General features: G+C 35.0%; 1 protein-coding gene across 9 annotated transcripts in view; it reads left to right on the top strand.

Annotated features, from left to right (window-relative positions):
• The window catches only part of LOC145321903 (uncharacterized), a 131,267-nt gene that overhangs the window by 81,778 nt on the left and 33,297 nt on the right, over nt 1–16,192 (top strand). For 8 of the 9 annotated variants that reach the window (XR_013880448.1, XM_080163553.1, XM_080163555.1 and 5 more), the window contains 22 exons: nt 282–376; nt 1,041–1,128; nt 2,716–2,802; nt 3,203–3,370; nt 6,353–6,480; nt 6,834–6,900; nt 7,339–7,389; nt 7,628–7,707; nt 8,431–8,523; nt 9,148–9,219; nt 9,657–9,767; nt 9,974–10,057; nt 10,465–10,524; nt 11,176–11,296; nt 11,572–11,674; nt 12,449–12,675; nt 13,136–13,209; nt 13,652–13,891; nt 14,204–14,366; nt 14,790–15,145; nt 15,389–15,456; nt 15,998–16,111. Coding sequence is in view for 8 of the 9 variants with exons in the window: in XM_080163553.1 (XP_080019679.1) it covers nt 282–376; nt 1,041–1,128; nt 2,716–2,802; nt 3,203–3,370; nt 6,353–6,480; nt 6,834–6,900; nt 7,339–7,389; nt 7,628–7,707; nt 8,431–8,523; nt 9,148–9,219; nt 9,657–9,767; nt 9,974–10,057; nt 10,465–10,524; nt 11,176–11,296; nt 11,572–11,674; nt 12,449–12,675; nt 13,136–13,209; nt 13,652–13,891; nt 14,204–14,366; nt 14,790–15,145; nt 15,389–15,456; nt 15,998–16,111 (2,650 nt within the window). In the remaining variant the exon portion in view is untranslated. Of the gene's footprint in view, nt 1–281; nt 377–1,040; nt 1,129–2,715; nt 2,803–3,202; nt 3,371–6,352; nt 6,481–6,833; nt 6,901–7,338; nt 7,390–7,627; nt 7,708–8,430; nt 8,525–9,147; nt 9,220–9,656; nt 9,768–9,973; nt 10,058–10,464; nt 10,525–11,175; nt 11,297–11,571; nt 11,675–12,448; nt 12,676–13,135; nt 13,210–13,651; nt 13,892–14,203; nt 14,367–14,789; nt 15,146–15,388; nt 15,457–15,997; nt 16,112–16,192 lie in introns of all 9 variants that reach the window. The other variant, XM_080163551.1, reaches the window with a different exon arrangement.

The following is a 16,192-nucleotide window of genomic DNA, read 5'->3' as shown; positions in this document are numbered from 1 at the left end:
TAATTACTCTAGCTCATATGAGGGGATCCTGACCTGGGTACACACTCTCAACGGGTTACTATCCCTAACGAAGTTGACTATTACGTAACCCAATTAATTTTTAAAATACGTTGCTGGTTGTGACTCTCAATTAGAGTAATTTTCTGAAAATTGTAATAAAACTATTTAAAAATTGGTAATTAAAAGGTGTTTAAAGGCCTGACATAAGCTTTATAGAACAAGCTTTGAGATAAAAAAAAAAGAAAAAATATATATTGAATTAATCTTCTTTTTTATTTTAGGGTGATTCTACATATGCCATTACAAAATCTGGACTCCTTTGTGAATTCAATAACAGAAGATTGCTTGACAAATGGGTCGAGCTCAGAACTACAAGGTAGGGTTAGGTAGAATGATTTGTACGATTAGGAATCTTGTATAGTTAGGCATAGCAAGTAGTTGGGTTAGGAATCCCACAGGGTTAGCCTTAGTGATTAAAGATAACAGGAGGTTGTTTGACAAATGGGTCGAACTCAGAATTAGAAGTTATGGTTAGGTATAGCAACTTGTAGGGTTAGGACCCCGTAGGGTTAGGCATAGCTATATTTTGGCTAGAAATACCACTGGGTTAGACTTTGTGAAAAATATAAGGTTGTTTTACAAATGGGTCGAGCTCAGAACTACAAGGTATGGTTAGGCAGAAAGATTTGTATGATTAGGAATCCCGTAGGGTTAGGCATAGCCTTTTGTTGAATTAGGAGTCCTACAGGTTAGGTTACTAGTTAGGAATCCCTTAGGATTAGGCAAAACTTCATCCAAAGAAATGTGATTATTTATAGCTAACATAGTATGCGAATGAAATGAAAAATAATAGATCTTTTATACCTAAATCTGTACACTTTCTAACCAATTATATGGCCAGATGATTCCTCCACTGTTTTCCTATTGGCTGATACTGATAGTATGTATCCAGAGTAGATAATGTCTATTCTTAATATCCTATAGCTAACAAAGATGCACATGATTAATTTTGGAATTTAATATTTTTGTTTTATTTTCAGTGCCAATTGTTTATCCGTGGGAGAGGAGTTGATATTTATTGGATGTGCAGACGGAATTGTAAGATGCTTTTCTCCACAGACGTTACAGGTCAGTTGTAGGGTTGCAGCAGGGAATGGACAATGGACTGTTTATTACCAGGGTTCTAAAATCTAAAGGGATAATACAATCACCGATAAATTGATGAACATTCCCAATTATGATACACAAAATTTCCCCTTCTGTAGATTACAATTAGTGGTTGAAACTTTTTGAAACTAAACTAAATTAATCTACCAATCAAAATTCTGTAAAAGTCCCCAAAGAGTCAAGCCAAAAAATAAGAAAATGTTAATATAAATCTTTGGGAACTATTGTAATAAATATACTAATGTCCCCTCCCTCCCTGGTTTATTACAATGGTATGGTATCCAAATTTTCATAACCTTGTTATCTTAACTGTCGGCTCTAAAACATTGGGTAATCCTTATACTTAAGTAACAGGATGTTTGTGTGTCTGTATGTCTGTGTGTTTGTACCAAAGGATCTCGCTAACCGCTGAACCGATCGGGCTCTTCTTAACAGGGTAGTTTCTCATAGGTCCCGGGAAGGTTTATAACTATTTTGGGGGAGGGTACCACCACCCTCCCAAGAGAAATTACAATAAATCGATTTTTTTTTCTCGAATAGAGACTCCTACGTAACATTGCAAAGTATCGTAGCAATTTAATAGACGCTCTATCGCAACATTGCAAGGTATCTTATTATTTGTTAAAACACCAAATATTTAAAGTGCCACTAGAGGCCTCTAGGGGGCGTAGCCGCTAGTATCATTAAATTTTATCAACTGTATCCAAACTTTTCTACTCATCATTTGAATCTACAGAACGTGCAATCTTCGGAGATGTACCTTCATTTATCATCCATTGTCTTATCCCCTAAGATCCCTGAATATTGAATGAATAATGAAAAGACATGAAATAAATTGCACTGTCTTGCTAAGTAGTGTGAAGGAATTAGTAAAGGATTAAGATTTACTTACTATAGTTTCATATGTATTAAGGTTTCTTCTTTTTGTAATAGATATACAATTTTTTACTAGCAAAGCTATTCTATAATTAGGGAATGTATGTACTATGTACTGTACTTATGGCAAAGGATTAAGATTTACTTACCAAACATTAGTCATAGTTAAATGCTAAAATTTAAATGCCTCACACCCTTTCCCTTTTATTATGCAAAATCACCCACCCCCCACTCATTCCTTACCTCCACTGTAGAAAAAAATCATATTTTGTTTTTAATAAAACTTATGCTCATTAAAGCATCATGTCTTTTTATTTATAACCAACTGAAGATTGTTTTTAACATGAAACACTGTGTATTGGACTTATCAAATAAAAATAACATGTTTAATTAAACTGTGTTGATCACTCTATGATATATTTTAAAAATGGATATAGATCATACGTGGATGATTTGACGTGAAAATTTATCGTCAATTTAGCTTGTTAACATGAAACTTGCTTATTGGTTAGTTCGTTATACAGTAGGAGGGGTCGGGATTTGGAAAACTTGGTGGCATAAGGTGATAGATTTTTTTAGCCAGCTGCGAGAACTACTTTATCAGAGTACATGAAAATATGGTGCAACATCCAAGTACCTAATAATATATCGATTAATATATTTTAATTTCAGTTTGTAACGACGTTACCACGAACCCACTACCTCGGGGTCGATGTGAGTGCCGGGCTCACTATATCACACATGGCTAATCATCCACAGGTAGGGGCTTTTTATTTGTTAATCCTTTATCTTTAGGTTCTAATCATATTGATTATTGTAAACTAAAGCTTAAAATCGACTGATATTCAAAATTTATATTCAGAGAAAGGAAAAACAAATTCTAATAGTTGATATTAGATTAAAATACAAATATTTATTGGGACTAAACAATGTATACACTTAATTATTAAGTATTGAGCTAACATATTTGTATTATGGAAAATAAGTGACACCTAGCGACCACATTTTAAACTAATAGAACCGTTATTCTTTAATGCATTGTACCGGGTAAATTGTACCCTGACACATAGTGACTAAATAGTGGGCTAGCATTTATTAAATTTTAGAAAATAAGTGGCACCTAGCGACTAAATTTTGAACTAATTAAATATAATTGTAGAATGCAATGTACCCCGACGCCAGTGCCATTAGTTACGACGAGCAGAACGGTCGTGTGTCCGTGGTGTACAACGACCACTCTCTGTACATCTGGGACGTCAAGGACGTGAAGAAGGTCGGCAAGAGCTACTCCTTCCTCTACCATTCAGCTTGCATCTGGGGACTTGAGGTTAGTAATTTTTTTTAAACCTGCGGCTTTAGCATAACAGGTAGCAAGGTGATAGGTTCTAATATTGTCCCAATATGCGTCAAAACTAAAGAAAAAAGTGTACATACTGTGGCGATGTCAGATGTGTGACATTATGGGGAATGTCTGTAGCCCAAAACAGTAAGGACTTCAAAGACAAAGGTCGTGCAATGAAAGGGTTGGTTGTCTGCAATTTTATTATTTGACTTGTTTCTGTGCTTTAACCTGAAAGCAAATACTAATAGGATAAAGAGAAATCACTTATAGAAAAAATGACTCCAACTTACTAATTTTTTTCTTTTTCAAATTAAAAGTGAGGAGTACTCCTTCTTTTTTTGCACCTAAATGCCTCTAGTATAGGATATAGAATATAAAACGTGTTTTCAAAAAAAATGTTTGAACATCCCACATAGTCCCGACAACACAATGATTAATTCATATGATAACAAAATAAATAGACAAAATCTCTTAATTTGCGAGTCCAAACATAAATTCCCAAGAAGGATTGAGAGGACATTTGACTGTTTATTATACTGGTACCCAAGGCTCGTTCTCTCATTCCTTGTCTTTAAAATTTGAACCAACTGTTGTTAATTTTGAATTGTTGGTCCAAACTTTTCCTTCAAAAGTCTTTATCTACAAAATGGCTAATTTTTTTTGTCATAATAGGGACTGAACATTAATTTATCGTACATTGTCTTATGCCATAAGATCGTCAACCCATCCCCCCCCCCCTCCAATAAAAAAAAAATATTTATTAGGTAGGTATAAACGCAAATTGGACAGACAAAGACACATCCTATTGTATTTTGTACATAATATCTGTTTTTGTATAAGAAGTTAAGAACTGATAATTCGACATGAAACCTTTCAATATTAGATATTATAGAACTAGATACTTTACCTATTGGTTATGGGCATAATAAAAGTTTGATATGTCCCATATATTAGGGATCTTAAGGGATAAGACAATTGCTAATTAATTGATGTACCTTTTGTAAATCAAAATATTTGATTTAAAAGTTTGAAAACAAAGTTCAATTAAAGTACCCAAAGTTAGTAAGCTTTTGGCCAACGAATGATATTACCGAGTTGTAAAACTTTGGGTACCAAAGTAATCTTTATAGATATACAATTATCTTTCTTCAAATTATAAATTTTTTTATGAATATCAGGGAGGGAAGGAACATTTGAGTGTAAATTACACTGGTACCCAAAGTTTTATAACCCTGTTTTTTTATATGTTAGCTTAAAAAAATTGTTCTAAGGGAGGTGTAATTTTAAAATTTTAATTATAATCATGAGAAGTACATCAATTTATCATGCATTGTCTTATCCCTTAGGATCACATTTATTTATTCATCATTACTTCGCTCCTTATGGTCAAAACTTTTCTTGTTGTTAAAAAGATTAAAAATCAAGTTATAAATATTATGGAACGCCCACATAACTTTCAAGTTTTTGCGACACATATTAAACTTTAAGATTAAGTCAAGATGTCTAAAGAAAAAAAAAACAAGGATGACAATATTGCTAAGGATAAGACCATGGACGATAATTACGTAGATTTCCCCAATCATGATAAACAAAATTATACCTTACTGAAGATTTAATTAATTTGTTGAAAAGTTTGGACACGGCTAGTTTGAACCTTGCAAACAATTGGGATTAAATATAGGTACCCAAAGTTTTTAAGCAAACGAGTTAACAAAACTTTGGGTACTTTTTCTGGCAGAATAATTGTATCTGTCAATGTCTGTCTAAATCTTTGTCTAGTGCTTGTCTTTTTGTCATGACTAGATAAAGGAATAAACAAATAGACTTAGAATTTTAATGAAAGGTCAAGTAACTAATTTAAACTGCTAATTTCGGGTATAGTCCCTTTCGTGGTAACGCACCTTAAGGGGCGATTCTTCGTATTTTTCACAGTAGCTTTTCTCCTATTTCTAGCTCCTACAGGGGGCTCTAACCCTGCAGGGCCAATTGCCTAACTCTCTGGGGCAATCACCTAACCCAATATAACCTAAAATAACCTATAAAAAGCCATTTAAAAAATACGACGAATCGCCCCTTGATGGGCGTTGCCACGAAAGGGGCTATTCCCCCAATTTCTTTAAATTTTAATAAAGAAAAGTAAAAAATTCCCCTATTCCAAAATAGTTATAAAATAGTTGTAGAAGCTTTACTGTAAAGGAGAACCATATGATATCGGTTTTGGGGTAAGTGAAACCATAATAGCTTAAGGAACGGACAGAGAAACAATCATCGTTCTATGTACTATAGACCAGTGGCACCGCTTCTAGCCTATATGGTAGGGCAATGGAGGTTAGGTAAATAGCCTAAAAGCTTCTATAAAAATCACAACCCATTAGGGCCAGCAATTTCCTAAATCAGTAAAAAAACTTACTTCTTTATAGTATAGAATGTATTTTTTTTGCTCTGCATGCCTTTTACTTTATTTATGACAAGTTTGCCTCAATTTAAAAGTAATTAGTTGAACAAAAACATTGACAATCTGTACAAAATAAAAACAAGTTTTTCAAATACTTTAATATGGTCATTGCCAATTTTTTCTTTTCGCACATTTTTACGCCTTTCTTTGATGGGTATTTATTCATGGATCATAAAGGATATATAACAATGGAATATAAATTTAAGTACATCCTCAATGGTGATAGACAAATTTATCGCTTCTGTAGGTTAAAAAGTAATCTAATAAAAGTTACTAAAGTTTTTAATACATTAGTTAAATGAAGTTTCGTTTTTAAAGTCAAATGTACCCTCCATGTAAATAACATTATTCTAAAGATATTGTAGAGCCATAGCTCTGTAATAGTATTCGACTTTAGTCAGGGAACTGGAAAATAGCCTAAAACCCACCACAAAATTAATGGTTGAAAAGATTGGACAACGAATGAGATAACTTGTTCTAAAGTCCGGTTTTAAGCTATTTTCTGTTTTTAGATGTACCAGCCGCCAGCTGACGGTTCTAAACCGGCCTTGCCGCCTGGTAGTTTCATCACGTGCGGCAGCGACGATACCATCAGGGTGTGGAATCTGGATTCTAACATGATGGGGAATACAGTTTACAGGTACTACTTTCTATCTAACTATATATCTATTTATCTATCTACCAACCGGGTCTGGAACCTGGATTTTAACATGATTGGGAACACGGTTTATAGCTTGCAGAGACAGAGATATTTAAGGGGAGATTCAGAGAAATTATTTTACCCCCTTCCCCTATGAAAATTAGATTATATTTCTGTATGTCTATCCTATTTATATATCTATAAGTGTGTCTTTTTGTAACTCTATATTTATTTAACCAACCTCTATTGAAATATAGAAAAACCTGCCAGAAATTTTCTTTTAAGGACAGATTATTGCGTTTGAGTGACCATCTAATGTAATAAATGTATTAATATTCCTCTTTATATTTTAGGAGAAATATATACAGTGAAGAACTATTAAAGATATCCTACATAGACCCAAACCTTGCTTTTATAAAGGTAAAAGTAATTTTAATTATTTAAAGAAAAAAGCAAAAAAGCGTTTGCAAAAAGTGATTACAAAATAGGGCCTTTGTGTTCAAATTAATATATTAATCTTGCTATTGTTTTAGAAAGCATAATTTCTTCAGTATCCAGCGCTAGATTGTATCAAGAATGATGATTTGGTGATTTCCCTCAAAGTTTCCATCGAGCACTGAAGTTTAATTCTATGTGGTTTATCCCTTTGGTGCCTAAAACCTGCAGGGCTACCCAGTACCCAAATGTCCCAGCCTAACCTGGCCTAAAGAAATAATCAAACTGCCAAGTCCCAAATCCCCATATTTTCAATTTGTTTAAAATTAAAGAAGGGGTTTATGTGCTCGATTAAACACTTTGAGGGAAACTGCCCATGTTTTTTTATATTTTACTCGAATCAATAAAATTTTGCTCTTTCAGGACGCAGACAACAGTCTGGCTGGAGAAAAAGAGGCCACAGTTTATGATCAGGTATAGAATTTGTGCAACTCGTGGGAGGACAAGGGTACTGACCTGTAAATTGGTACCTACCCAAAGTTTTATAACTACGTTATCTTATTCGTTGGCTTATAAACTTTAGATACTTCAATTGAATTTTTAGTTGAATATAGAGTATCCAAACATTCAACTAATAATTTTAATCTACAGATGGGGTAATTTTGTTTATGAAAATGAATCCGAGTAGTTTGAACATGGTTTTTTTCTTCAGAGAAACGGTGTGCGGTGTATTCGAGTTAATCCGAATGATGGACGACACCTTTCTAGTGGGGATAGAGCTGGAAATATTAGGTATTGTATTTCATAGAGTATATATCCATAATATATTAATCCGTATGATGGACGAAACCGTTCTAGTGGGGATAGAGCTGGAAATATTAGGTATCTTATTTTATACTAGAGGCTACGCCCCTAGAGGCCTCTAGGGGCACTTGAGGAGGGGAGAGTCGAATTTAATAATTCAATTTCTTATTTTAGACTTTAAAAGAAAAAGTAAAAAAAAATTTAGGGGGAGCGAAAAAAAAATTTGGTGGGGGGGGGGGTGCCCCCCCCCCCCTCATTTTAAATTTTATTTTAAAGAATTCAAACAAAAAAATTGGGGGGAAGGGTTGGGGGTGTCCCACCCTCCGAGAAAATAGTTATAAACCTTCCCAGGACCTATGAGAAGCTACCCTGTTAAGGAGAACCCGATCGGTTCAGCGGTTAGCGAGATCCTTCGGTACAAACATACAAACACACAAACATCCTGTTACTATATTATAAGGATATTCTGTATTCTTTATTATCAGTGGATATGCCCCTAGAGGACTCTAGGGAGAAAAGAAAGGTGTGGGAAAGTCGACCCTCAACTTTAAGTTTTAATTTTTTAAAAAGGGAAAAGATTTTAATATAATCGCTGTTTTCTAGGAGTGATATTTCTTAGGACGATTGAAATACTTCAAGCTAATGAATTCATCATAATTGATCTTTTTATTAATATTTCCTTCAAACTAATCCATCTATCTTTCTATTTAGGGTGCATGATCTAGAGACGATGAATGAACTGTGCAAAATCGAGGCCCACGACGCAGAGGTCCTTTGTCTTGAGTACAGCCAACTTCCTCCAGGAAAACAATACTGTAAATTTACTTAATTTATTGGCGGTTTACCTTTAAGAAACAGAACCCAACTATTCCCTTATTTTCAAATTATTTTAAAAATAAGGGGCGGGATTTACGTGATTGATTTTCACTTTTTCTTTAAGTAAAATCATTATATAATCAAAATATATTATCTTTCTATATGTACAACTAGCGGCTACGCCCCCTAGAAGCCTCTAGGGGCACTTAAGTTAGGAGGGGGAATATACGACCTCATCCAATATTAAATTTAAGTTTCAAAATAATAAAAAAATGTTTTTTGGGGGGGAGGGGGTGAAGACATCCTCACCAAAAATAGTTTAAAACCTTCCCAGGACCTATAAGAAGCTTCACTGGAAAGGAAAACAATATCGGTTCAGCGGTTAGCGAGATCCTTCGGGACAAACAAAAAGCTCTTACTACTTTATATGTACAATAGAATGCAATAATTAAAAAAATACTTCGGTTTCAAATATTAAATGAAATTCACAAGGACTGATCAGTGATCAAAGGCTGTCACGAAAAGCATAACAACAGCCGTTGTATAATAATGACTATACCGTATATTTATACACTTATAAAAGTAAAACGATATTGTTATTGTTTGTGCAGGGTACAAAAGTTCGATTCCCTCCCACCATCAGCCATCTGCAACAAACTCATACTTCCTGGCCAGTGCTAGCAGGTCAGTACCCCACCAGTTTTAGGGATCTTAATTAACATACCAAGACAATTTGATATAAAAAAATATCTAATTAATAAATACTATTTAGTATCAAGGGGCTCTGTATTCGAATCTGTAGAAAAATAGTCTAAAACCATCCATAGAAAAAAAATGAAATTGTCTAAAACCACCAAGGACCACCTCTGCGTAGCTTCCATAAAATGAAGAACTCAATCGGTTCAGTGGTTAGCGAGATATCATGTTACAGACAAACAATAAAGTGTGTCAGTGTATTACCTTTTCCATTCATATTTAAAACATACAAATTGAGTAATTTGTTTATCGTTAGTGCACATTAATTTAAAGTCCATTGACTTATCCCTTAAGATCCCTGTTCAAACATAAAGTCGAATGTTCGAAAAAAAACATTTTTCAAACTTTAGCCTTTTTTTATTTAGGGATCGATTAATTCACCTGTTCAACGCTGGCAGCAGCTACAACTTCCTGGCAACCTTGGACGATCACAGCTCCAGTATTACAGCAGTCAGATTCCTACCAGCTGATAAGGAAAGATAAATACATTTTAATGGGATTTTTTGGGTAGATTTTTTGATGTTTTGCACTTTTCAATACAAACGTTTTTCGTACCAAAGGTTGTACATGTTATAACCCATTATGTGGTCGGTTTGTTCCTACTCTGTGTTCTTATTGGTCTAATTTACTGATTTGAGATCTAGATGTACTATATTTATTAAATGTATTTATGCTAGCAGGATCCAACCAACATCCAGATGGTTTCATGTGGAGCGGACAAGTCTATCATCTTCAGGGATGTTAATATCGACAACAACGGCGTCAGGTTGGTAGTGTGATATTTTTTACTATAAGCTACACGCCCCTAGAGGCCTGTAGGGGGCACTTGAAGAAGGGGGGGAGTCGACCCTCCACTTTTAATTTTTGTTTTAGGAAGAAAAGTGAGAAAAATATTTTGGTAGGGGGTATGGGATTTATTTATGGGCATTTTCTCTTGGGAGGGAGGAGGTATCTTACCCAGAAATAGTTACAAATCTTCCCTGGATCAATAACAAGCTTTGCTTTAAATGAAAACTATTTCGGTTAAGAGGTTAGCAAGATCCGTCGCTGCATGCACAGACATACGACCTTTTACTTTTATATATGAGTTTATACAATAATTAATGATTAAATAGTTTTAGAATAAAGGATAGGTATTACGATGTTCATATTAAAATTTCTTTTTATTTTCAGCTTTAGTCGAGTAAACCATATAGTTGGAAAGACAACACTGTATGATATGGAACTGGATAGGTAAGTAGTTTTTAGCCTACCTTCAGGGATGTATATTTTCCAAAATTATCCACACCCCGAGAAAGGGAGGGGGGGGGGGGGGTAGAGAATTTAAAATCCTGTATTTGAGTCAATTAATTATTGTTACTTTGACTTTATTAATGCATTTGGTAGTTTCCTCAAATGGTGTATTTTGGTAATCTATTCAAAATAGCATATTAAATAATTTGTTACCAACTTGATTAAGAGTTGAATTTTTTTTTTGATATTGTGTCAAAACAAAGGCATTTTAGGCTTTTAAGTAGGTTTATATTAGTTATAATAAAGCTCTAATATTTTTAAGAGTGCAAACACATTTTAATTAATGCTGAAATAAAGCAGATATAAATATAAAGTGAGGCGCACAAAAAAATCACAATTATTTCTAAGAGTGGGAAACATATATTGACAGCATGTCAAAACCGAGGTATTCGAGTAAAAAACGTGTTTCCTATTAATAGCTAATTTAAATTCAAAGCGTGGCTCACAAAAAATCAATTGTATTTATAGGAGCGGGAAACACATATGATATTAACAGCGTGTCAATACTTAAACATTAGAGTAAAAGACGTTGCCTATTATTAGCAGATTTAAATATAGAGTGTGGCTCACAAAAAGCAATTTTATTTCTAGGAGCGGGAAACATATATTAACAGCGTGTCAAGACCGAAGTATTCGAGTATACAGTGTGGCTCATGCTAAGCAGACAAAAGCTTTCAAAGGATCAGTTAGCGAAGACGGAACATTGATTAAGGTAATCTTTTTTTTTTGATTAAAAGAAACAGTTCTAGTCGAAAAAGAATTACAATATCCATAAAAGCAACATCAACAAATATAAATTCCTTTTATTTTAAGACCTAATTGTATAAATGCAAAAAAGCTTATGAAATTAGCATGTTTGAAGTTACTTTCTGACAAGGATTATAGAGTTTTGCAATTTATATTTGATTGGTAGGAATGTTTGAAAACAAAAAAGCTCAGATAAAACGATCTTCTAGAAATAATAAAAATTAAACTCTTAATTTTTAGGTTGTTTTGGACCGCAGCGGTATATACTGCGCTACTAGTTGTACAGATAAAACTCTGGCTCTATATGATTATCATACTGGAGAACTAATGGCTACTATGTCAGGTAGGTGTCCATCTAAATGTCTATCTATCTATCCATGGGGTATATACTGCGCCACTATCTGTACGGATAAAACCTTGGCTCTATATGATTATCATACTGGAGAACTAATGGCTACTATGTCTGATAGGTGTCCATCTATATGTCTATCTATCTATCCATGTTGTATATACTGCACCACTATCTGTACGGATAAAACCTTGGCTCTATATGATTATCATACTGGAGAACTAATGGCTATTATGTCAGGTAGGTGTCCATCTATATGTCTATCTATCTATCCATGGGGTATATACTACACCACTAGTTGTACGGATAAAACTTTGGCTCTATATGATTATCATACTGGAGAACTAATGGCTACTATGTCAGGTAGGTGTCCATCTATATGTCTATCTGTATATCTATCTATCTATCCATGGGGTATATACTACACCACTAGTTGTACGGATAAAACTTTGGCTCTATATGATTATCATACTGGAGAACTAATGGCTACTATGTCAGTTAGGTGTCCATCTGTACCAGGTTTAGATTCTTATAGGTGTCCTGGGAAGGTTTAAAACTATTTTGGGGAAGGGTGACCCTCCCAAGAGAAATCTAACTTAGAAAAAAATAACCCCCCGCCCCCCCAATAATTATTTTGTTATTAATCTTTGTTTTTAAACTGAAATTATAAGTAGGGTAGTGTCTTGTTTCCCCCACCCCCTCCTTAGAGGCCTGTATGGGGGTAGCCGTAAATTTGTGTACATTTTCACAAAAATGTTTTTTTTTCAGGGCATAGTGAGTTAGTAACTGGGCTCGGCTTTACCCCGGACTGCAAGCATCTAATATCCGTCTCCGGCGACGGCTGTATCTTTGTCTGGCGGCTGCCGGTCGACATGGTGCACACTATGCAGGCAAGGCTGGCGGCCACGGCGGCTAACACCAATTCGGCGGCCACGACTAACTCTGTGCCAACAACCCGCAGCTCCAGCAGAACCTATATTACTGGGGATCCTAAGGTATACATTTTGGTATTGTCAGGTTTTTCAAGGATAAGACAATGGACGATAAATTGATATACATTCCTAATGATGATAAACAAAATTATCCCTTTTGTAGGTTAGAATTATTTGCAGACACGTTTTGACACTACCTTGTTAGGAACAAACAAATCAACCCTATGAGGAAAATTTGATTATCTCTGCTGCTATTTAGGACAAACAGATGAAATTTTTCGTTAAGATTAACTATACCGATGAGCATCTAGTATGTAATTTACTTGGTCTGTCAGTCATGCTTCATAAGACATCAATACTTTTTTCATCAGTAATGTGATTTTTTAGTGTCGCCCTTTCCTTTAAAATGACATCTAAAAATCTGCTTCATAACTGAATTTATTAGTTTGTCCATCTATGATTTATTTGGTCTTCGCTTCTTAGGAATGTTTTCATCCTATTTCATTTAATTTTTAATTCTTAGGATTCACAAGAATTTGGTTCAGTATCTCCAGAATTAATAGATCCAAATGCAAACTATAATGATAATCAATACAGGTACTGTGTTTTAATTAGGTTAGGTTAAATAGGGTTTAGTAAAACCCTGTAGGGAAAGTGTTACAAAGTATCAGAACTAATAGATCTAAATGCAAATTATGATGATAATCAATACAGGTACTGTTTTAATTAGGTTGGGTTGGGTTATATAAGGTTTAGTAAAGCCCAATGGGGCTAAGGGTTACCAAATATCCAGAACTGATAGATCCATATGTAAATTATAATGATAATCAAAATAGGTACTATTATAATTAGGTTAGGTTAGATAGGTTTCAGTAAAGCCTGTTGGGGCTAGTTTAGTATTTTTAACTCAATCTTGATATGGTTTTTGTTTTATTTGGTTAGCTTAGGTAGAATTAAGAAATGCACTTTTGATTTTTTTCCAATTAGTTTATTTACTGAAGATGTCTCAAGTTTACCTAAATTATTATCTCTTATTTAGATTCAATGTTGGTCAATTACCCGCCTGGGCTAAAACCAAGCTAGCAACCGAGAACAATATCGCCAATTCCGGCGGGCCGGCCCAGGCTCCGCCGAAGGGGCGATGGGCCTCTCGGGCTGGCGGTGCCAATGGAGACGGCGGGGGAGAGAGCAGCGGAGGCGGAGGGCGGGGAGGGGTTATGTTGGGCGGTGAGGATAGTGCTAGCAGTGTCAAGGATGGCAGCAGCTTGGAATGGGCCAGGTAAATGTTAGCATATAGCGTTATAGCCAGTTTTCCGCGGATAGTATAGAGAAAAGGATTAATTCCAGTCGTTAGGGGCTGACAAGGGAGGGGTTAATGTTATGATTTTGTTTTCTTATCGTGGAAATATATGATTTTGGTATGCCAATAACAGGTTTGAATCCAATGGAATTAAATCGGTTTGGTATCCTTACTGAAAAAAGATTTCTTCAATGCTACGCGTTTTTTTATTTGTCTATTTTTGAATTTATCCCACATAATACTTATATATCTATCTTTTCATCCATCTAACTTATCTTTCTATCTATCTAGAACCTTGAGTAGTATGTCAGAGATGGACACAGCTGGAAGTATGTCACCCTACCCCACGGGACCACCTGTCCGGAACTCGAACCTGCAACGCTGGAACAACAGCGCGTCTAACGGAGCCCTTGATAGCTTCAACGATGCCGATGTTGATGATTATTCGACACAGGTAGGTGGTCAAAGTTGACAAATTATCGACATGAACCTCAGGGGTGTAATACAGTTTCTATTTTTTATATTGATACAGTGAATTCATTCCTAATCCTCTTGATTTTATCAGGGGAGTGAATACACCCCCCTTACTGCACGACTGTGTTTTCTACTTAGCTATCAAATGACTACTTTTTGTCATTGATTTAGGTTTTTAATTTAATGTTACAGAGTATTTGCAAATATTTTAACAATGATTAAACAAATTAGGTTTATTATTAAATTTTCTTGGAACTAGTTTTTTTTATCTCTCTATTTAAGTATTTATTTCGTTACTCATATATTTATGAATGTATCTAAATTTCATTTTACTTAGTAATCTATCTATCTTCTGTCTATCTATCCATCTATTTTTGTCTATATATCTATCTATCTATGTTAGGAGGATGGTGGTGAGAGCACTGAGCCTGAGAACACTCACCACACGACCATGTACTTTGACAACAAGAACAACAATAACACTAACGGTAACGACAACGAGGATGACAATGAGGACGCCAAGTCCTCCAAATCAATGTACCGTGTGAACGCGTCCGCGGTCGGCAGCAGCGCGGCCGCGCAGCGGGCATTCTGGAGCGGCAGCCGCGGTGACCTTGCGACGACGGCCAGCGATGATGAGGAGGAGGGCGGCGGCGGCGGGATGCATGATGGGCGGCGAAGCACCACGCCGACGCGCAGTATGATTACTGGGAGCACGCCACAGCTTGATACCAGTGTGGTCAGCGCTCATTGTGTTAGGAACGGAAACTTTGAAAACTATAATTTTTATTTAACTTTAGCCAATCGTCAAATGCTTTGGTTAAGTCTAACCTGCAATTGATTAAGAACAAATATATGTTAATCTACCTAGTGCTTTTTAGAAATAATTCCTTTTCATTTCTTCATTTTATTCAAAGTTAATTAATCATTAATTTTCATCTGTAGATGGTGTAATTTTGTTAATTATAATTGGAAATGTACAACGAAAGTATCTGTTATTAGTATGGAAAGTGTTGATAAAGTGGGAAGAAGAGAAAAATTTATGCAACAAACATATGATTTTCATCCAGGTAGGTTTATCTATCTATCTAACCTTTTTTTATCTATCTATTTATTTGTTTATATGTAGCTGTCTATCAAATATTTTTTTAAATTCATCTATGTTAGTTTGTCTATCCATCTATCTGTTTTTGTTTTTAGCTATTAATCTATAATAATAAAAATACAATGCAATAAACATTTATTTGTTTACAACTATCAATCTATCAAGAAAATTATGAAATTGATATGATTTTCATCCAGGTTGGTTTATCTATCTATCTGTGTTTGTTTACCTATTCATCTACAACAACAATCTATCTAGGGGCTAATACAGAGGATGGATTGATGAATCAAAGCTCTATAAGCTCCGCCTTCAGGAAAGGTGGAACAAATTCTATAATGGGTGGAGCTCTATGTATCTATAATCTAATTATCTATCTATCTAGGGGCAAATACAGAGGATGGTTTGATGAATCAAAGTTCCATAAGCTCCGCCTACAGGGAAGGAGGAACAAATTATATTGTGGGTGGAGCTCTTTCTATCTATAATATAAATATCTATCTATCTAGGGGCAAATACAGAGGATGGTTTGATGAATCAAAGCTCCATAAGCTCCGCCTACAGGGAAGGAGGAACAAATTCTGGGGTGGGAGGAGCCCTACTAAGAAATGCTGGTGCCATAGGTAAACAATTCCTTTTATAGCGATACAAAACTGTTAATAGGTTATGTCCGAACGTCTGTAAATATCGCTCAAAAACAACCT

This window comes from Acartia tonsa, chromosome 6 (assembly GCF_053477335.1).
Source record: "Acartia tonsa isolate MP-2025a chromosome 6, ASM5347733v1, whole genome shotgun sequence".
In the NCBI taxonomy this organism is placed as follows: Eukaryota; Metazoa; Arthropoda; class Copepoda; order Calanoida; family Acartiidae; genus Acartia; species Acartia tonsa.
This window is presented reverse-complemented; position numbering and strand designations above follow the sequence as displayed.